The sequence below is a fragment of the Oryctolagus cuniculus genome, chromosome 14 (assembly GCF_051225735.1).
Source record: "Oryctolagus cuniculus isolate XC-2025 breed Fujian yellow rabbit chromosome 14, ASM5122573v1, whole genome shotgun sequence".
NCBI lineage: Eukaryota > Metazoa > Chordata > Mammalia > Lagomorpha > Leporidae > Oryctolagus > Oryctolagus cuniculus.
The window spans coordinates 63,798,713-63,821,348 of NC_142880.1; the positions used below are offsets into that span (position 1 = coordinate 63,798,713).

The window sequence follows — 22,636 nt, forward strand, 5'->3', positions numbered from 1 at the left end:
ACCTCGCCCCGGCTCCCAGCCTGGCCAGCGGCCGTCCTCTCTCCCGCGGGTCTCCTTGGTCCACCAGGGGTCGAGCTTGCGTTCCCCTGCTAGCTGCCAGCTGAACCTGGAGTTCTGTCTCCTTCCCTGGAGGGTCTCAAGTTGCCTTCCCCTGCCTGGAGGGGACCTCTCTCCTCTGCGCGGGACCCTAATCTCCCTGGGTCTGAGCAGCTCGGCCCCATGCCCCATCTGCGCGCCTTAAATCCAGTTGATCTTCTTAGCGCCCCAGACCTGGGCGTCCCTGCTCCTCCTCCTGTCACCCCCACCGCACCTGCCAATCACAGACACCCCCCCCAACATAAACACTCCAGGCTTCCCGCACGTGCGCTGGACCCACAAGGACAGCCATCGAGGTGTTGGGAAAAGTCGCCCCGCTGGGTGGAAGCGACCGAGGAGGGCGCGGCTGGAGGAGGGTCCAGCCAGTGGGGTTGGGAGACGACCCAAGATTTCGGGATCAGGACCGCGCAGAGGGTCCCGGATCCACGCTTCTAGTGGTCCAAGTCGGCTCCTCCCAGGCCCCAATCTAGGTCACCAGCGGAGAAGGGCTGAGCTGGGGTCGCTGGAGAGGGTGAGGGGAGGGCTGTGTGCTCCCGAGGTGCGCGCGGGGCCAAGGGTTTCAAGGCCTGCCCCTCTCCCGCTCGATCGTAATCGCGTCCCCGGGCGAGTGGAGCCTCCCTCCCCGCGGCGGCCAGCCCGGCCCTCCCCGTCGGCCTCCTCCTCAGCCGCCGCCGCCCCCTCCTCGAGAGCAGCCCGGCCGCCCCGAGCCGGCTGCACTCCCCACGCCGACCTCCCGCCCGGCCGCCGTCCGGACTCCCGCACCGTTTCTGGTCCAGCCGGGTCAGCCCTCCACCCCCTCGCCCCAGCCAGGGGATCCGCCGGGACCGCATCTCCCAGGAGACGCCCTTTCTCTGTGCGCCCGGGACTTGGTGAAACTTTGCCGGAGCCGGCGGCGAAATGGAGGTAATCGGAGGTGTCTTGCTCCGACTCCTGCTCCTTGCTACCAGTCTCCGACCAGGCACCGTGTCGCTCCGAGCTGCTCTCCGAAAACCAGGTAACGCGCCTAGTCCTTCCGGGGACACCACGCCCCGAGCGCCCGGGTCCCGGTGCTGGGCGAGGACGCACAGCGGGCAGCGCACTGCCCCCTCTCTCCCCGGAGCGGCGTCGGCTTAGCCAGCTTCTTCGGCTCTGCTCGAAGCTCAGAGGAGACCGAGCCTCGCCCTCCCCCAGCCCCGGCCATTCCAGGGGTGTCTGTTGAAGGAACGATCTGTTTTCCAGACACAGTGGAGGTGGTGCTCTCTGTGAAGCTAAGAGTTGGGGCAGCGAGGAGCAGCAATGCTACCTTGATTGCACAGGCTTGCAGCCGTGCCGAGCAGGCACACAGCTCCTCCTGTGTCTCTAAACATTTTTATTGAATTCATATTGTCCCGAGCCCAGCCATTTCCTGTTAAGCGGCTGAAGGTTTGCCTGGAGCCCTCTCTGCCCACGCACCGTGTAGGGACGGGGGCTGTGCTGTTAGGATCTTCTGCCCTTTGGTTCTGCCTGCCCAGAAAAGAGCCCCCAGCGGCTTAGCTGGATGGTGTTTTGAACTCCCACCTTTGCGCTGCCATTTCTTCCAAGATGCATGCGTTGCAGGCTATTACAAAGCGTGGACAGAACGGGAAACTACAGTAACTTGCATTGCCTCCACTTAAAGAGCTACAAAGTCTTTGTGTGATTTTGCCCACTGTGTGGGGGCCTGTGTTGTGAGATTGAATCCGAACGTTCTAAACAATGAAGTTGTAAACATTGTTTCCTAATAACAATTTTCACTCTTTTTTTTTTTCTTGCTGGGACCATATTTAGAATTGTGACCAATCTGTTTTTTCTTAGCTTACTGTGTAAGCAAGATTGTCTTATGGGATTAATTATATCTTGGGAACAATGGAAAACTATATCATATAACTTTATTCGAATGCAGTCTGTCAAACCTCCCAGAATGGGTAGCTTGTCTTCACAAATGTTGCTGTAAGAAAGAGGTAAACCAGGGAACATTTATCAGAGGACAAGCAAAATCATCTTGGGAGGTTCCTCTGTAGCTTGCTTAAACACTTTCGCTGCTCAGGATCGCCCCCTTGGTCTCTGGAAATCAGACTCTTCGCCTTTCAGCGCTGGGAGACAGCCGTCCGTCTTCTGGCTGTATCTTTGCTCACCTGTGCCTTGTCACCTGCCTTGAAATTTAGGGTCATTATCGTAATCTGTACCACACTTCAGTGATGAGCGATCCCATTTCAACACTGTTTGATTCATTTTGGGGCTACTGGGAGAAGGGGCTGGAGTATTCTATTAAATTGTTTCTTTTCTGCATGCGTGCCCGTGCGCAGGCGCGCGCACACACACACACCAAGCATTTCCGAAAAGATCTGCCAGCTTCCCTCCTTCAGACAACCACATCAGGATCAAGTGCGTTCTGCAGGTTTATTCCCATGAGGCCAGCCAGTCATGGTTTTTGAGTATTGCATGGCTATAGCCATAGTTCTTAAGCATGAGCGCTGTAGGTAACGTTCTTTTAAGGATAGACTTCAATACATTGAAGCAGAATTATTGAAAAAAAATGTATTTTACAAAAGCCTGTTGTATAAAAGTGCATATATAATTCATCATGTTTCCCCCCCTTTTTTTGGTAGATTTTCTCCTAAAAATATGTTCCTCCTGGCTCATTCAGGCTTTCACCCTGCTGATCATGCCAGGAATATGCCATGGTGGGCTCTTTGGTTTTATCTGAAGCATAGCTAGGGTTCTGATAGACGCAACTCTACCTGTTAAAGATTTGGGCGTGTTAAAAGCATCGGATTCGAGGTAGAAGCATGCATGTTCAGGCTGGGTTCGGCTGAGAAGAATTTTTTCATTACTTTGTAATTTTATCCAGACATTGGCTTTCAAGTTGGAAAGCTTCTCAGATTAAAATGACAGCTACTTCATAAACTTTAGGGGACATTTTCCTCCTGGGCTCATTTACATCCCTTGGAAAGACTGGTTTTTGATCCGGAAAATTGGTCCAGATGAAAAACTGAATGTGCCCTGCTTGGCTGTGATGTGAACAGCAACCAGCTAATTTATAATCTTCCCCAGACACGACAAACCCTGCTTCTATCCATATGGGAGTTTCTCTGTACCTTGTTTCCTCAATAGAAATCGGCCTGTGTGCAGCACTTTGAAGGTGCGGGAGGACCAGAGCAGCTGTTTTGTTTGCATGACCCTCCCTGTCTGTCTCTTCACATTCCTACCTCTACTTTTGATAACTATGGCTTTGCTAGAGAAGGCTTGTATTCAAAATTCACCGGACAATTCCCCGTCTCCACTTACCAATGATGAGGAAAACACCCAAGTAGCAGCTTCAAGCCTGAGCCCAATGTGGGTCCAACACAATCTCTACCCCAAGGTAGCTTGCTTTCTCACATTGAACATTGATAATGAAGCCTCTGCCTTTGCCAAGGCTCCCAGGAAATGACAGTTTGCAAGTGAAGCCAAATGGAACAATAACAGGTAGCCCTGGTGCAGGGCTTCGTTGTGCTGAGAGAGCAGGCTGATTTGGATCTGTTTCATCAACTCTACCTACAACCCTGGGAGGTGGGAAGTGCTATTATCCTGTTTTCACTTAAAGGGAGACTGTGCCTTCGAGAGGTTCAATATCTCGCCCAAGGTTCCACAACTAGTTAGTTGTGGTGGAACAGGAATTTAGAATGTACTTATTTATGTGAAAGGAAGTGTGCTAGAGACTAAGATAGAGAAAGAGAGAGTTTCCATGTGCGGGTTCACTCTCCAAATGCTCCCAACAGCCGGGGCTAGGCCAGGCTGAAGCAGGAGCCAGGAACTCCATCTGAGTCTTCCATATGAGCCACAGGAACCCAAGCACCTGGCCATCATGTGCTGCCTCTCAGGCACATTCGCAGGAAGCTGGGATCAGAAATGTGGGACAGCTGGGCCATCAACCAGGCGCTTTTATATGCGGCACAGGGGTCCGGAGTGGTGGTTTAACCTGTGTTGCTACATTGCTTGGGCGAGCACTGTGATGTATAAGCACTCTCATGTTTAGTAGTGGGGCGTGGTGTCTCAAAGGCAAGGTGATCTCTGGCTCCTTCCACACTGGCTGGTGCCATTCAAGCCTGCTCATGTCCTCGTGCGGTAGACAGGACATAGGTCTTTTTTGTCTCTGTAAGGTTCTGACGTTGCCGACCTCGGGGCTGGTCCTGCCATGGTAGGTATGGGGTTTGGTGCCAAGTGCTCAGGATAAGCACTGAGCCCCAGTGCAATGGCTTGCTGGCTTAAAGACCAACCCTCCCAGCTATGGAGCCTAAGGGTGCTATCTTTCTCCTTAGACAAACCTCATGGCATTGATTTTCTCTGGCGTGGTGAGGGGGCTGGAGAATGCAACTGGGTTCTGCCTTTCCTCTTGCCTGTCTGGGGTGCCTGAGGTCCCAGGGTCCATGGGAGAAGGTCAAGTCAAGGTTCAGAGTTCCTGTCTTTCCTTGGAGGATCTGGGGGTCCACAGGCATCCTTACTGAGACACAGATCTCTAATCATCATTTCTGCTTCTGTGGCACTTCCCTGTCCCTATCCTTGCATTAAAACGAAGAGCTGGGGAAACTGAGAAGGAGCAAAACAAAAGCCTGGGAGAGAAGAGTCAGCCCACAGGCAGTGTACTTGGTTGGCTGCTGGTGAAGAACATGCACACCTCTAGATGGTTTCTGCTGCTACTCATGTAGCGCTGAATGGCTAAGGGGTCAGTGGTCAGGGGTCAGGGGCAAGGGGTTGAGATCCTGGTCTGCTTCCCTAATACTACACCAATCAACCTGGAATTCACAAGAGACTAATTATTACTTCCTCACTTTTTTTAAAAAAATTATTTATTTATTTGAAAGTGTTACATAGAGAGCGAGATCTTCCATCCTCTGGTTCACTCCCCAGATGGCTTCAGTGGTCAGGGCTGGGTCAGGCTGAAGCCAGGAGCTCCTGGTCTCCCACATGGGTAGCAGGGGCCGGAACACCTGGGCCATTGTTTGCTGCTTTCCCAGGCTATCAGCAGAGAGCTGGATCAGAAGTGAGCAGCCAGGACATGAACTGGCACCCATGTGGGGATGCTGGTGGCAGCTTTACCTGCTACACCGCAATGCTGGCGCCTACTTCCTCAATTATAACTGTCATCCAAGCCCTGTTTCCAAAGTGTGCCCTCTGGGGGTCTCATCTCTCCTGGATATCCCTCCCTGTCCCTTTCTAGTCCACTGCTCTCCATCACAGTGCTGAGCCAAGTGGTCTTGCTTCATAAAGGCCACCAGGGAGGTGATATACATAAATCTTCCCAGCAGGGAGCCATTGGTGCCCTGCGCAGTTGCAACAATGTGGCAGAAATATTTCCCTCTGATTCTTCATTTGCCAGCCTCTTACCTCTCCTATTGATTTCCGCATCATGTCTAATTCCTATCAGAGGCCACCTCTCTGTGTGTCTTTCTCAGTCTTTCCTTTGAATCCCTGGGTGGTGGACGGGCACAGAGGTCAATGCAGCTTAATGGGAGGCAGTACTTCTTAGAACGCTTGCCCAGGGAAGAGTGATCTGGATGGAAAGGAACTGAGTGGTGTTTTTTCATTTTTGTTTTCTTCCCCAGAGCTCAGGGCTTTATAGCTTTAGAATTCTTCAGGGAGCTGTTGTCCATCTGTTCATGGATTACTCTATCCCCAGAGTGGCCCGGTGACTCTGAGCCGGATTTCTGGAAGCCAAGGTCTCAGGTGTCTGAGGCTGAGGTGGGACCTTTGCTTCCCAAGGTTGTCCTTCGAGTATCTTGAATTCCTGTGCCTCAGCCACTGGGTCAGCAGGACTGGCGTGTTTCCCAGCTGGCTAGATGACTGATGTGGTGTCTTGATTGCAGCAGGAAGCCTTTTGAGCTGGTCAAGACCCCTGCCACGTGTCTTGGTTTCTGCTTGTCAAGCTGCATGTGCTGAAGGTGCACCTGCTATTTCAAGGATAGAAACAGGGTAAGTGTAAGGAATCATAGCAGAGCCACAATGGTAGTGTGTAGGGGAAGCCACAGCCCCTGCTTGGATGTCACTGATTGTGGCCCTCCCTTTTGAAGGTGGACCTGCATGTGTGGCAGCTTCAGCCTCCTGAAATGAGTGGAAAGTTATTAGCCCCCCTTTTGGAACCTCTGATCCTAGGAGAGGACTCAGGGGAAAGTCAAATCAAATTTCTTCCAGAAGAGGGCGCTCTGTGGGGGGCTGGCTGTGAGCAGGTCCCAGGCCCCCCGCAGACAAATTATTCCTGAACTTCTTCTGTGGATAAGAATTTCTAGAGGGCAGCCCAGGGCTCTGCTTTTTAACTGAAACTTCAGGTGGCCCGGTGCGGATGCGAATGGTCCACGGCACTGGGACTCTTCCTCCGCCTACCGTTCCTTGTAGCTCCACCCCGAGTACGCTGTACTGCACCGGCAATCTCGGTGTCACTCAGCATCCTTATTGTAACCAGAGCACCCAGGCTCACAGTGGGTTCTTTGCAAGTTGGATTTGAAATCTGTGGACTTCTCCTCCTCCTTCTCCTCTCCTTCATTTATTTGAAAGGAAGGGTTATGCACAGAGAGGAAGAGACAGAGATCTTTCATCTGCTGGTTCACTCCCCAAATGCCTGTAACAGTCAAGGCTGGGCAGGCCCAAGCCAGGAGCATGGAACTCCATCCAGGTCTCCCACACAGGTACAGAGGCCCAAGCACTTGGGCCATCTGCTGCTGCTTTCCCGGGAGCATTAGCAGGGATCTAGATAGGAAATGGAGCAGCGGGGACTTGAACCAATGCTCTTTTGGGATGTTGACGTTGTTGGCAGTGGCTCAACCTGCTACACCATGACACCAGGCCCTGCAGTCTTCTTAAGGCACCTGACACCCTCCATGGAAAGCTGTGCTATGCTCTACGTAACTGACATCTCTAGCCCATCCCCCACCACCACCACCTCCAGGCAGCCAATTCTTTGGTGCTCTGAAGCTGCTTCCTCCTGGTTGAGCGGGAAGACTTGGGCAGGAGCACAGAGTCGCAGGCTCTGACACTTTTGCATTAATTATCTGGTGACATTGAGCAAGATGTATAAACTCTGTAAACCCCAGTTTGCTCATCCTTAGAGCAAGGCTAAGGAAAGAATCTACCATACTGAGTTACTGGGAGGATAAATGAGGTAGCAAAAGGTGAGGCATTTAAAAATGTTAGAAGAGTGACATTTGAAGGCAACATTTAAAGAACTGGGGTTCTTTAATCTGGACAAGACGAAAACTAAACGTGAAAGTTTGCGTGTATATTTCCAGGTTTCAGAAGTCATAAGCATAGCCATTTATGACTTCATGCACTTTTTTCCCTTTACCATACATGTTCATGTGTGATTCCATGTGATTTAATTTGTATTAAGTTCTTCAAATACATTGAAATCAGAAAACTTTCTGGTCAACCATGTACCTCGACTTTCAGTTTGGAAAATGAGTGTGTGGTCTCGCTGGAGAGGATTACCTGTTTTGGCTAGTGATCCTGGGGGTAATTGGCAATTTTCCTTGGGAATTGTCTTGGGCAGTGCTTAGTAGGATGTGGAAGGGGAGAGCAGCTCTTCTGGAGAGTTACCACCTAGAATGCTGTGTGGCTGGGAGTCAGTGAAAGTCCTCTTGGAGCTAGAGAGCTAAGAAGTGTTCAGGTTTTGCTCATTGATCAGTTGATTCAAATAATTCATGAGCCACTACCAGTGGCTTGTAAAAAGACATAGATAGACCCGGCTCAGTGCACCTCCTACTAAGGATTCTTCTGCTTGCTCAAATGTAAAAAGCCCCTACTCACCCCGTATAACCCCACCAGCTTATTTTAAGAATCAAAGGAAATAAATCAGACTAGTGCTTTGAAAGAGCTGAAGTGCTAAATAAGGAGAGGCTGTTATGGGTGAAACAGCCCTAATCTGAAAATTCAAAATCTGAAATGCTCCCGAATCCAAAACTTTTGGAGCACCAACTTAATGCCACCAGTGGAAAATTCTATACCTGACCTTGTGTAACAGGTTGTAATTAAAACACAGACACAATGAAAACAGTGTATAAAGTTACCTTCAGGCTACATGGTTAAGGTAAAATGTCAATGAACTTCATTTTTAGAGTTGGTTTCTGCTCCCCAAGATATCTCATAATTCTTATGTAAGCAAATATTTCAAAATCTGAAGTCTGTAACACTTCTGGTCCCAAGCATTTTATATACAAGATGCTCAACCTGTATTATCTAAGAATAGTCGTGGTAATTATTATTATCATCTTGACCAATCAGACCAAGCAAGGATATGCTTTCAGATGCTTCGATCTCATTTCCAGTCTCCCTGCTCTCTACTCACACAAAGACACTTGATGCTGACTCAACAAACTCTGAGCAACCTAAATTTTAACACTTGTGTTTGCTGACGGGGCACCCAGAATCCCAAATCAGATTTAATGCAATGTTAATGCTATTTATTTTTCTTGGTGCAATAAGTTTATATTAGCCATTTAATGGTTTACATTGTACAAAAGGAGTTGTATCAGCGGACACTTTTACGTAACATCTGGACGGTTGGAAACATAATACTTAAGCATAACCTGGGTTTAAAGCTGTCCATGGCCAGATGGCTAATTTTATTGATCTTATCTTACACTTAGAAATAGGTCCTGTGATCCTTTGCTTGTAATTCTTGGAGTGAGCAGAGAAAAATAAAAAGGGTGATAGCTAGGCATTAGGTGCCTGTTATATTATCTGTGATTTATTTTAAGTTATTCAATATAAATAGTGACCATATGAATTGCTTTAATCTCTCCACTATGGAAGTTTAGTTAATGCTTGAAGAATTCAGGCTGGAGGGCACAGGCCTGGCAGAAGAGTTTACTCTGTTTTCATCTCTCAACCATGATGTGGTACCAGTGGTTACATCTTTGGAACTTCTCTGCCATAGACAAGAGCTTGCCCTCTGGGATGCAGAGTTATCATTTGAAGCACTTTATTATGGAATTCACTCCCAAAGGGACTGCAAAAATATTTTGGATGATCTCAAAGATTCATGTTAGGAAGTTTGTTAGTTAGTATAGATTATGTTATATATAATGTTTTCATTGATGAAATCTGTGATTAATTACAAAGATGGTATATCTTCCTCTACTTAAAAAAAATAAATGAGAGAGAGAAAAAGAGAGAGAGAGGGAGAGGGAGAGAGAGAGAGAATGTGTATGAGAATGTGTATAAAATAGAGATAGAGAGAGAGAGGGAGAGCACACTGCTATCTTCTGGTTCACTCCTCCCATGCTTGAATGGCCAGAGCTGGACCAGGGCCAAAGCTGGGAGCCAGGAAAGTAATCCAAGTCTCCAGTATGGTGGCAAGAGGCCAATTACATGAGTTGTGGCTGCTGCTTCCCAGGGCGGCATAAGCATGAAGTTGGAATCAGGAGTGAACACCGGTGTTCCAACACGGGAGGCAGGTGTCTTAACCACCAGGCTAAACGTCTGCTGCCCTCTATTCTTGTGGGAAACTAGAGAATCCAGCAAGTGCAGCCATTAGGCTGCCTTGGAGCTGCTGGATGACATTGGAGCTCCGTGTTCTTCTAACACAGCTGTGGATTCACAAGTGTGGCCACCCTAGGTGATTTGCTTATCTTGCCATTAGGAAACCCATGTATCTGCTTCCATAGGTACAAGCAGGTGCTTGTGGGAATCAGCACAATTAACACTACTTACTGTAATAAATGTGTCACATCTTGTTGGTTTGGGACAAAATTTATTTTTCATCTTTTTCTAAATGCAAAATGCTTGTTTCTGGTTGGGCAGCTGTCCTGGGCTCCTTTCCCCCAAGTGGTGATTTTAATCTGTCCACCTTGTAGTGCCACCATCTTCAAAATGGGGCTCCAATGTGGAAAGCAAAGTAAAAAAAAAAAAAAAAAAAAAAAGGCTTGTATGAGAGTTTTATGTGCAAGGCAGGAGCATAGTCATGTGGCCCCAACCTAACTATAAGAATTCTGGGAAATGTAGGAATGTAGGCCAGCTGTGTACACAGGAAGAAAAGAATTTTAGTGTGCTTTGGTATCCCTAAAAAGAGGCTCAACCAAATTTTTTAAAAAGATTTTGTTCATTTACTTGAGAGGTAGAGCTACAGACAGAGAGGGAGAGACACTAGTTCACTCCCCAAATGGTGGCAACAACTGGAGCCAGGCTGATCTGAAGCTAGGAGCCAGGAGCTTCTTCCAAGTCTCCCACTTGGGCGCAGGGGCCCAAGTCTTGGGCCATCTTTGTACTGCTTTCCCAAGCTGTAGCAGAGAGCTGGATCGGAAGAGGAGCAGCCTACTACACTGCAGCGCTGGCCCTGCTCCTCCACATTTAAAAGAGCAGGTTATATGATAATTTTTGATTCTTGTTGCTCATGCATATCTGTGTTGTGTCAGAATTTGGTCTGTAATTTGCTTTCGTTGTGATGTACAACTTGGTTGGAAAGCAAATAGCTATCATCTGTTTTTACTTGCTAGGGACCAAAATAACCTAAAAAATAAGCAGTTGAATGGACTTAGGTCAGTGTGCAATGGAGTTAAAAAATATGTATATGGCTGAGTGAGTATATGCTATATGTTATTACCTGTGTCCTAAATTTTGCAAAAAGGGCTTCATTTAAATCTCTTGCAAAAAGGTAAGCCAACTATTCAGTGGATTAGAGTGAGTTTCTTAGACCCACAACTATGACTCTTACTACTCCCCACTCAGTCATCTCAAAATTCTTTCTACTTATGCCCCACAACAAAAGGAACTGTTCCTGGTAGCATAATTTATTGAGAGATGCTTCTTAAAATATAAAAATCACCTTGTAGACACCACAGCCTGCTTTGATGAGGATAGGGCAGACTGATCTCAACAACCATAAATTGATCCATTCCGTTGAACCCGCACTGGCCAAGGCCCTTTCACGGAGTGGATGTCATTTGAGTTTTGTGATCCTTGTTCTCCTGGAGAGTCAGGGCAGATGATGTAGGAAGCACACATAATCTGGATGTAAACCTAGGTTGTCTGACCCCTAATGCTTGTTACTTCCTGTCCACCCAAAGGTGTTGCCGCAGTGAACGGATGAGGGTCTGTTCATTGCAACATATGCAGCTCGCTCTGCAGCCAGACGAGACACTGTCCTCATGCATCTAACCTCTCTTGGAGGGGCTGTGTGTCACTAGACTTTGTGTCGAAGGAGCTGTGACCTGTGCTCGGCCATGCTCCTGGCGGATTGGTGTGGGGGGCTGGGTTGGTTGGAGGGCAGTGTGGGATTAGGGGGATTGGAATGCTATTCTGAAAAATACTTGATGATATGGGCTGTTTGCTACTGAAAAACAGGTATGGCAGCTGGGGAAGCACCCCAGAATCCTCCTCAGTGTCTAGAAGATTCTTTGGGGGTCTCAGGGTGCAGCCAGATGACTCAGCCTGGCTTAAGCTTTCTACCCCTTCACCATTCAGCCCTCTTTATTAGCAACTGCTGTTTTTTAGACTGTCAGTATGATGCTTTTCAGAGTTTATCATTCAAGTCTCAAGACTTTCTATTAGTTTCTCAAATGTCTCTTTGATATTCTGGGAGATTAAACTCCACTGAATTGGTGTAGCTAAATAAATAAATCATTAGTTTGAAACAGCATTTATTTGACAGCTATTTTAAAGTAATTGAAAGGCTTTAGCCACAACTGACACACATATCCCATCCCTTCAGCTTGTAAGAATTGTAACAAGACTTTCACCAGACCACTCTGGGTTTGAATTCTAGCTTTAAAATGTGTTGCTGTCTGATCCCAGGTAGAGTATGTGGTCTCTACGTGCCTTAGATTTGTTGTCTGAAAGTTAAGGCTCATAATGCCAACTACATGGGTCTTATGTGGTAACTGAATGATGACTGAAGATAAGCTCATGAAAGAACCGAAATATTTGGCATGTAAGGGGCAACCCAAAGTTGGTACACACTGATGAGGTTCATTATACTTTGTAGAGTATATGCCCAGATAGTTTTTTTTCATATTTCATATAGTGTGATATAGTCTGTTAAACATTGACAACATTGACACAAATGTATAATGGAGTTAGGTGCCCATGGAAATAGAGATGAAAAGAATTTCATTTCTTTAATGTAATATGATGAATTCTTAGAATTTATGGCACCAAATGATGACTTTGGGTGTCTAGATTAGTCACAAACCTCATGTCACTGATGAAAGATCCAGAGTAAGCCTCTTGTTTCATAAAAATGACCAACATTTATTTTGGGCTTTGTCCAAAATTAAGAAGAATGGCTCAAGCCACAGTGGTAGGAATGGGTCTCCCTATTTCAACGAAATGACTTCAAAACTCCTAAATGATTCTTTGCAATTGGAATGTAAAAAATATTCCTTAGCTACCTTCTTTACTGTGGGATTAAGAGAATAAATGTTAAAGATGCTATCTATGATGTCTGCCCTTCCTTCTTACTCATTGCCAGAATGATCTCCCCAAGATGCAGTTGTCATCCTGTAACTTTTTTTTAAAGATTTATTTATTTGCAACTCAGAGTTACACAGAGAGAGAAGAGGGAGGGAGGGAGGGAGGGAGAGAGAGAGAAAGAGGTCCTCCATCCGATGGTTCACTCCCCAATTGGCTGTAACGGCTGGAGCTGCGCCAATCCGAAGCCAGGAGCCAGGAGCTTCCTCCGGATCTCCCAAGTGCATGTAGGGGCCCAAGCACTTGGGCCATCTTCTCCTGCTTTCCCAGGCTACAGCAGAGAAGAGAACTGGATAGGACGTGGAGCAGCCGGGTCTCGAACTGGTGCCCACATTGGATGCCGGCGCTTCAGGCCAGGGTGTTAACCCACTGAGCCACAGTGCCGGCCCCCATCCTGTAACTTTTGTACTTTATATACTCCTCATATACTCTTCTCGTTCCCCACTGCCTTCTAAATGCTAAAGCTGGGCATCTAAGGTATCACTGTGTGGCCCCAACTTGCTTTCCTGTCTTCTCATGGAATCTACAGCCTGTGTTCCAGCCAAGCCACATCTCTGCTTTTATGGAGACCTCCTTTTTGCTTTCCTTGAGCTGAATCATGTCACATGTTGCTCCCCCACCCCCAACACTGGAATAGCCTTCCCTCATCTTTGCCTGTAGAAATGCAATGACCCCCTGTTCTGTGGTCTTTGTGCACTCTCCCCTCCTAAAGTCATCCATCTCCCATTCTGCCTTTCATTATGTTATAGGTATACCTGATTCCTGTCTTAGATTTATAGCTTTGTCAAGAAAAGCCCTACGACTTCTGAACCTTTATTTTCCCTCTGTTGCCCGTTGAAGTGTCTTGCATGTGGTCAGCCTTTCTTGGACAGCTCCAGAATGGGAAGCGATGGCCTCATTTTGGGCAAATACATTTTCACCTCATGTGATTAATTTGATCCTGCTCCCAGCTCCTGGATTCATTTCCTTCCTCTAGCACAATACAGAAAGGGTGTCACCTCCACGTGCCAACATTTTTGTTCAATCTACACAGACATTCGAAAACCCACACTGCAATGCGATTTAGAGAAGAGAATGCCCCAGGGAGCAAGTCTGCAGCAGTATGTAATTTAAATCTCACCTCCATGCTGCCAAAGGATATTGGAATTGCAGGGTTTTAAGGAGACTCTGATGGAGTCCATGCTGTGAAATCTGTCATTTTTGATATCCAGAAAGCAAGTAGAGGTTGAAGTGACACATGGAGCTGCCTCCGACCTGCCTTTATCATGTCTTCAGAGGTTAAGAAGCAAAGTCAGCCCCATTTACTCATACATCAAAGACAGCGGGCGAGGAGGGGTTAAAACAGCCCAATGTTCACCACCACCACCCCCCTTTCCCCATCTGTCTTTAAAACCAAAGGAAAATGAGGTTTGTGTGGGAATGACATCAGCGCTATGACTGAGAAGGTCAGGTCGCAGGAGGAGGGACGAAGCCAGTCCATCTCACGTAATGAGATCTGACTGTGAGGTCGCCAGGGAGAGTCCTCCAGTTCTTCAATGTTCTTCTGTACTTTTTATTGTGCTGACCCTGTCTTGCTTACAAAGATCAATTCTGTAATCCCTGGAACATAAAGCAGCCAAAAGCTAGGCTTGTTGGCAAAGGTTTTCTTTAGGCTTTGTTTTGTAAGGACCATGGTACCTGACAAATTGAATGCCCCTGGGCAACCCAATGGAAAACAACCAATTGATTGACTCATTCATTAATTGATTTCTTGAGGGGGGTGTGGATGTGTATGAAAACCAGCTGCATTATAATAGCAATTACAAATGAGCCAAAGAAACAACCTGATGCTGAAGTTTGAGGCCAAGTGTACTGATGTTTGAAATTGCCGTTGAATGACATCAAAAAATAAGATTCACTGATGGATGGAGAGAGGGATAGATTGTTGGATTTGTTATGAAAATGCAAGTACAGGAAAATATTAGTGGTAGAATGCAGGTGGTGAGTACAGACATGTTCTCTCTAGAAATCTTTCACTTTTCTGCACACTTGAATATTTTCATAATAAGGTGAGAGAAAAGGTGAACCAATAGGAAGGAAACAATCGACTACCATTTCTTTGCCCATGACAAGTGCCGTTCCAGCATTCTCTGCCCTGCACCCACATGCTGGTGGGCTTTCTACCGGTGCCCTCACTCCACAGTTTACCTCAGCACTTGTGGATGGCCTTGCCCTCTGGCTTCTCTTGGGCTCTGCCAATGGAAGACAGTGGAAGGAGGTCAGAGGAGAGCAGGGAAGAGAACTGATTCCCCGCCCCCCCACTCCTCCCTCCTGGGGCACCGTTTCACTGGCAGCCACTGTGTTTCAGCGAAAGTGCAGCTCATGGCCCTCCGTGGCGTTCCACCCTAACTTCAGTGTCACTCTTTTCTGGCTACACATTTAGCCCTGGGGTAGTGACAGCTCTCAGTGCTGCTGGTCTCTGGCTTCCTCAGTACCCCCAGTGGCTCCTTAAAGTGGCACACACCTCTGTAAGTAGTATTTTAATTACAATCTTCTTTTAATTATGTAAATTCTTCTTCCTGCTGGGACCCTAATTGATACCTTTGATATTACTGCTTTGTAATACATGCCCTATTTCCACGATTTTCCTCCTTAGGCATACCCGTAAGGTTTTGATCTGTGTTTAGCTTGCATTCAGAATTCTCTGAGGATCAGGTCTGATTTAGCTTACGGATGCCTGTTGTAAATTCATGGAATAACTGTTGTAGTAGAAATCTTGATTGTTCGAGGGTGAACTTGGCCTCTGGACCCGGCACCACTGGCCACTTGGATAGCAGCACGTTGAGACCCCACGGTCTGATGTAGTGTGTAGGGTTGGATGTTGAGAAATGATTACAGTGATGGCCAGTACTCTTCATAGAAGTCCTGTGAGCAAGGTCTGGAGATCTCGTGTACAACCTTGTGCCTGCTGACAAGATTATACTTTACACTTAAAATCTAGCAAAGCCTAAGTCTTATAGTACCTGCTCTTACCATGATGAAATAAAAACACAAATTAAAACATATTCCTTCCATTGCATTTATTATGCTAAATTTGTATTAATGTATGAACTGACTTAAATGATAAATAAGCATCATATCTAGTGTTACCAGATAAAATACAGGGTGCCTGGTTGAATATTGATGTCAGGTAAACAATAAATACTTTTATTTAAAAAATCTGTTGGATCAAACAAATAATTTTTCTTTAAAAGTTTTATTTAGAGAGAGAGAGAGTGAGATTGAGATTGATTTCATTCATCAACAACGGGAGTCACTGTGCACCTACTCCCCATGTAGGATCTCTGTCCTTAATGTGTTGTACTATGTGAATTAATGGTATAACTAGTACTCAAACAGTACTTTATACTTTGTGTTTCTGTGTGGGTGCAAACTGTTGAAATCTTTACTTAATATATACTAAGTTGATCTTCTGTATATAAAGATAATTGAAAATGAATTGTGATGAAGAAGGGGATGGGAGAGGGAGTGGGAGATGGGATGGTTGCAGGTGTGAGGGAGGTTATGGGGGGAAAATCTGCTATAATCCAAAAGTTGTACTTTGGAAATTTATATTTATTAAATAAAAGTTGAAAAAAAGAGAGATTGATTCCATTCACTTGCTTGTTCACTTTCAAAATCCTGCAGTGACCCAGGGCCATAGCCAAGTGAGGATGCAATTCATTTCTCCTACATGGGTGACAGGAGCCCACTCACTTGAGCCATCAACTGCTGCCATCCCGGGTCTGCATTAGCAGGAAGCTGGAGTCCAGGGAAGCTGAGTGGCAAACCCAAGCACTCTGATCCAGGATGTGTGGTTATCCGGGATGTGGGTTAGTGACTTCACCGCTAGGATGGATGCCTGGCCCCAAACAAATAATATTCTGTAACAAAATATTTCATGGGGCATGCTTATACCAAAAAAGTCACTGTTTAGCTGAAATTCAAATTTGCCTTGGCATTCTAGGATGCTTTTGTTTGCTATATCTAGCCATCCCAATCATAGCATAATCAGAGTAAGGTGTCACACTTGGTCAGTCTCAGTGCCTCTCGTGCCTGGCAGTAAGAGCCATGTGTCTTTGTGTGGGAGCGGCACAGGGAGGAACCTGAGCATGACATTTCTGGAAGAAGACTGATAGGAATCTGACTCTGACTCCCCTCATTGCATCTGGGTGAGATGGGGCCAGAGAATCAACCTTCCCCCAAAGTTCACTACCCTCTCCCAATAGAGTGGGTTCATATGCAAGACTTGTGGGTGTTCTGGAAGATCGACCAAAAATGAATTTACTATGTTTTGATATGCTGTAGCTATGAAATTAGATAGAGTTATCATTTTATCGTTCTTTCTATTCAAGTAAAAATGGTAAAACATTTCTAAGAATCCAGAGGTTTCTGGACACATGTGAGGGAAGGGAAGTTAATGCTTCGCTTCTTGAGAAAGTCTCCATGAACTCAAGCTAACCTCTTAAAACTCCAGTAATTTGACCTAATGGGAAAGACCTCAGAACACTTGGACTTTCTCCCACTGCTCTTTAGTTTTAGCTTTTTGCTGAGTTTTATGTTCTTGATATTTTTTGGACTTTGTTCTAATTTCTGGGCTTTAAATGTCTCATAGCTCATGTTCTACTGAGTAGTACAGTTGAACATTCCTGTTACTCAAACCAAAAAGGACTAATTAGGTCACACCCATTGTCTTAGTTTGGAATCTCCAGCAATAGAACTTAAGGCAAAGATTTGAATGAAAATAGTTTATCTGAGAAGTGCAAACAAAACAGCAGATGGGTCAGGAGGCAGGAAGGCCACAAAGGTTTTCTTATCAAATGAGTTACAGGAGGACAATTGGAGCTTAAATCCCTGAGGAACTCTAGAGCATGGATGGAACACATGGCTGTTAGCCCACCTGGGAAGTGAGTAGGTGTGGCAGCTGGGGTATTTATGCCAGTCCCATCATTCCCTGATGGACAGCTACCGGGAAGGTGGCTGTTCATTCCCCGCACTCCCATTTGGCCAGGCTTATGGGCAGAGGAGGGATTCTGCCTGTACCAGGCAAGAAGTTGCAGATCCTGGTGGTTGGAAGCAAGCTGAGCAGCTGTGATTTGATGAGGCCTGTGAGGTTGTGGCAGATAGCCACAGTTCTCCCAGACCTATAGATGACCATTTTGACTTGGAAACGCAACCCTGAATGTCAATTTGATAGACCACTGTCCCCTCAACACAGACACATACACACAGGGTTTATGTATGTTATGGGAAGAAGACAAAAAGTTGATTGGAACCTCCAAACCCTGAATTCCAGTTCTCAGTCCCCATGTGCCAAGAAAATTTTCACTGGAAAAAAGTCTCGACATCAACTTCCAAATTTTGACTAAGCCACCAGTTCTGCAGTTGCTGATACCCAGGGAGGACAAGTGCTTAGGGCTGGGATCTGAAAGCCAGCACCACTGATAACTGGAAAAGCAAAAACAAAAATCTGTATTCATTTGTGCTAGTTGAAAAGACCAATAGGAATTTGTCTTTGTTTCTTATAGTTATGCCCTATTGTTTAGAACTTGTTTCTAGGTCATTGATTGTTGTAATGAGGAAGAATCCACATTTATGTTTAAAGGTTGGGCCTTCACAAAACAGTAAAGCTCACTGGCGGTTATGTAGTACCCGCTGACTATATGCATGGTGGTTAGCACAGCTATAGGTAAGTCCAGGTAATGGCACAGCTCCCTGGGCTGGCGTCATAGAATCCCTGGATGTGAGTGCTAGATGGGACATTAAGGGTAACTGTGTCACTCTGTATGGGCTAAAGAATCACATAGCTAGTTGGGGTAGAATCTGCCCTGGGACCCAAGTCTTCCGTCCCCTGGTCTTTGTGCAGTATCAGAATCCTGCCTGGGAGGATCTCTGTAGCCTGCTCTGAGGTGAGGCACCTGTGAAGGAGAAATTTGTGTCATAGGACAGTGTCAGTGGCTTAGTTAATCACTTGGCTTGCCTCTCATTGTTGGGGATAACCTTGAGGAATTAATCCACTATGGCAGGGTTCCAGAACCTTTTTTAAAAAATACAGTTATAGCCATACCTCTTGGAGCACTACCTTGTATAGAATTCATTCCTTAGAGCCAAGTTAGCAAAGTTATTTTGGAAAGAGCCAGATAGCACAGATTTCATTTCTTTCTATTTATTGGCTCTGTCACAGCTACTCTTCTCTGCCATTATAGAACAAAAGCAGCCATAGATAATATGTAAATGAACGTGCATGTCTGTGTTTTGATAAAACTTTATTTACAAACACAGGGTGAGGGCCAAAATCAGGATGAAAAAAAGAAATCTGGTTGATGAGCAGTAGAATACTAGAACTCTGGTCTGCCCGAAGCCCTCAGGCAGTGCACACCAGCAGACCGGCTGCTCTCTTGTATTTGCTCCCTCTGCGGTCTTGTTCATTCATTAGCAATATTAGTGTCTGCTTTTCCTGCTGAAAGTCTCATTTCCTGGCAAATAGCTTGATTCATTTTCCAAAGACTGGATCACTACAGTGGTTGAGCTGTGTGCTATGCTAGACATGAAAGCAGGTCCTCCGGTAATTGCAGAGGTTCCACGTTAATTGCAAATACTCCTGAGAAGATAATGCCATCGGGGGCAGGCAGAGTGGCAGAGTGGGTTAAGCTGCTTGGGTCACGACCTGTATCCCATATTGCAGTGCCTTGTTGGAGTCTGGGATGCTCTGCACTTCTTTATTATTCATTCATTCATTCATTTATTCATTTGACAGAGTTAGAGAGAGAGAGAGAGAGCGCGAGTGCGCTCTTCCATCTGCACGTTCACTCCTCGGGTAGCCGCAATGGCCAGGGCTGGACCAGTCTCATGGCAGGAACTAGGAACTTCATCCAGGTCTCCGACATGGGTGCAGGGGCCCAAACACTGGAGACATCTTCTGCTGATTTTCCCAGGCCAATAGCATGGAGCTGGAGCAGAAGTGGAGCAGTTGGGACAAGAACTGGCACCTATATGGGATGCCAGCACTGCAAACAGTGGCTCTACTGGTTATACCACATTGCCAGCCCCTGCTCTGTACTTCTGATCCAGCTTCCTACAGTAATGCACCTGGGAGGCAAGAGATGGTGGCCCAAGTACTCGGGTTCCTGCAACACATGTGGAAGATGCGGGTGGAGTTCTTGACTCCTGGCTTCAGCCTGGCCCAGTCCTGGCTGTTCTGAGAATTTGGGGAGTGAACCAGTAGATAAAATAGCTCTCTCTATCTATCTCTCCCCCTTTCCTCTCTTCCTCCCTCCCTCCCCTTTTCTCTCCCATTCTCTCTCTCCCTCCTTCTCTGCCTTTCAAATAAATCTTTAAGCAAGACATCCCTCAGTAAGCCCTCTGCTTGAGATACATGACTGTATCTAAAATACACAAACATAGAAAATCTTATGGCCTTGACTCACATCCTAGAACCCCCATTCTGCTCATATTTCAAAATAATTATAATAGCTCAGTTATAAAGGAAGAGTAACTCAGTTATTATCAAGAATAATTATTTCCATATAATTACAGTAGAGCCTCTTATTCATTCCAATAGAATTGGCTACTTAATTAAAAAAGTTAAGAGGATGATTTTCGCATAGATTTTATTTCATTTTATTTTGAGTTAAAAGGTAGTAATGAGAAGTTTATTTGGCAATGTTGAGATGTAGGCAAAGTCTTTTTTTTTTAAATAAGAGCCCAGCCGTTGGGGTTCTTGGTCAACCTTCAAGCACACACTGTAGTCATAGTCCATTCTCTGCATGGAAAATGTCTCTAGCTTTCCCCATCTTGGAGTTGTAGCAACTGCTTTTAGGAATCACCCACTTCCATGGAGTTATTCTAAAGCAGTCAATTTAGTTTTCACAGACACAACTTTTTCTTGGTATACTTGTATTTCATCTGTTTACAAAATAAAAAGTCATGTGATTAAAATGCCAAGTGGGAACCTCACAGCCGACACTTGGCAGGCACTTCACATGTGTAGCCATGGAGGGCAGGGGAGCAAGATGTACAAGGGCCTTACGGAGAGTGTCCCCCTAGCCAGTCCCAAGCCTTCCATGGGGCTTTGGCACCTGTCAGCACAGGTCCTGGTTTATTTGGCAGAGAGAATGGAGGCTGTTAGTTCATGCAGGAAGTAACCAAGGTAGACTTTATTTTGTTCACAGCAGTTTACAAAACTGATGTGTTTAGGGTTGTTGAGAATAGATTTCCTTCCCTCTTGTTCACACTCTTGTTTTACTCAGGTAATCTCTTCAGAGTAGGCTATACACAAGCTTTGGCCAAACCCTAACAAAATTGTCAATAGAATTTGCCTTGTTGGTGTTCCAGTCGATGGAATTCTTTCCAATGAATAACCACCCATTCCTAAAACCTGCCTCTTCTGTTCTGATACACACATGTAAAAATTATGGCGATCAGAAACCTCAGGATTTAAAAAGAAATCTAAGCATTTACACAATTTTGTTACATGGCAATTTTATTTTGGGCACTTGAAATAGTAACATGTTTATTCCTCTTACCATCCCTTTGAAGTAGGTATTACCCCATGACCGTCTTGAAGAGATGGAGGCAGAGAGAGGTTAGGTAAGAGTCAAGATTTCACCAAAGCAGGCTGGGCTGGAGCCACATCTCCCTTCTGCTTTTGCAGGCTCAAGTTGCTCTACAGAGGGAGGGATGGAGATGTGGCCAACATGAACACCTGGAGACTCAAATCTTCTACATGTGCAATTCACTCCAATAGGCACAAGCAGTAGGCTCTCAGCAAAGAGTAATAAGAGGCATCAGCCTCGGGGAGGTAGGCACAGCTTCCTAAGTCACTCTGTTTTGCAAGGAAGAAGTGCTTGAGTTGGTGGCCATGGTAGACTTCCAGCTCAGTGTGAAGTCCTGCCAGGCCATCTCACGATGCTTTCCATGGATTATAACTAGGAAATGTGGCATTACTCCTGCGTAGAAAATCTGTACCTCCAAAATGATGACCATAGGTTCACCTGCTCAGAAAGTCATGTCCAATCTAAACAGACCGAGAAGGGATTAACCACAGCAGACTTGGTTGGGGCTCACCACAGAGCTCTTGCCAAGTCAGGGACTTGATCTCTTATATGGTGTTCATAAGCTTTAAATAAGAGATGTCTATGAGGGCAATGATAGAAATATAGGAGATTGACAGACTGTAATAATAATAATAGACTATGTTTTTATGGTGCTTCAGGGTTTGACTCTTGTCTATGTGTTCACCATCACCACTGGTGTGATTAATCCTCAGCAAGAGAGTCTAGAGTCAGACCTCTTTTACAATCCTGCCTCCTAGACTTGTTACCTTGAGCAACTTCCTTACTCTTTCTGAGCCCCAGGGGCTTTTTGGAATGCATGAAATAGGGATCAATCAATTACCTTTTTAGAGTTTTATGAGTTAAGTCATATAATGCCTATGGTGTGCCTAGCACAGAGCTGTAGCTTGCATTACAAGGCAGATCTCCATTGTATATGCAAATGAACTCAGAAAGGTTGATGGGAGTAGCAGAACCAGACCGCTTGCCTTCCAGCTCTTAGACCAGTGATCTTGTAGCCCACTGTGTAGAGGCTGGCACATTTCTGTTTAATGATTAGTGAGGCAAAGGCATCATCCCATGGGAATGGATACTCAACCAATCGGAAAGAAATGGACATGTGCTCTGAGTTGAGACAAGGAAGTGAGGGTATCATTCATGCCCTGAGTGGAGGCATTGACTAATCAGTGTGACTTTGCTAATTAGTTATTCATGTTTATATATTCACTTATTCATTCAGCAGTGGTTTATTTAGCAAATACCATTTATCAGGTTTTGTACTAATTTCTGGGAATAAAGTGGATAAGAAATGCAGTAATTTCTCTAAAACTCATTACTGCTTTGGAAATTTCCAAAGATATTACGATTACTGGTGGAAATAGAAATTACTTAGTTTGTAATTTAACTATATTAGATTTAAATCATCTGATTACAGATTATAGAACTAATTATAAAGCTGAAAGGTTTTTCAGGATAATTTCTTAATATAGATCTTTATTAATGTGGTTCCATATAAATGAAAATTCACTGCACAG

General features: G+C 45.6%; 1 protein-coding gene across 2 annotated transcripts in view; it reads left to right on the plus strand.

Annotated features, from left to right (window-relative positions):
• The first annotated feature begins 350 nt into the window (after positions 1-350).
• EGFLAM (EGF like, fibronectin type III and laminin G domains) overlaps positions 351-22,636 on the plus strand; it is a 193,700-nt gene continuing 171,414 nt past the window's right edge. Inside the window, exon 1 of one of the 2 annotated variants that reach the window (XM_051853511.3) lies at positions 351-1,090. In XM_051853511.3, coding sequence (XP_051709471.3) covers positions 994-1,090 — 97 coding nt within the window. In that variant the 5' untranslated portion in view covers positions 351-993. The remainder of the gene's footprint in view (positions 1,091-22,636) is intronic. The other variant, XM_051853512.3, reaches the window with a different exon arrangement.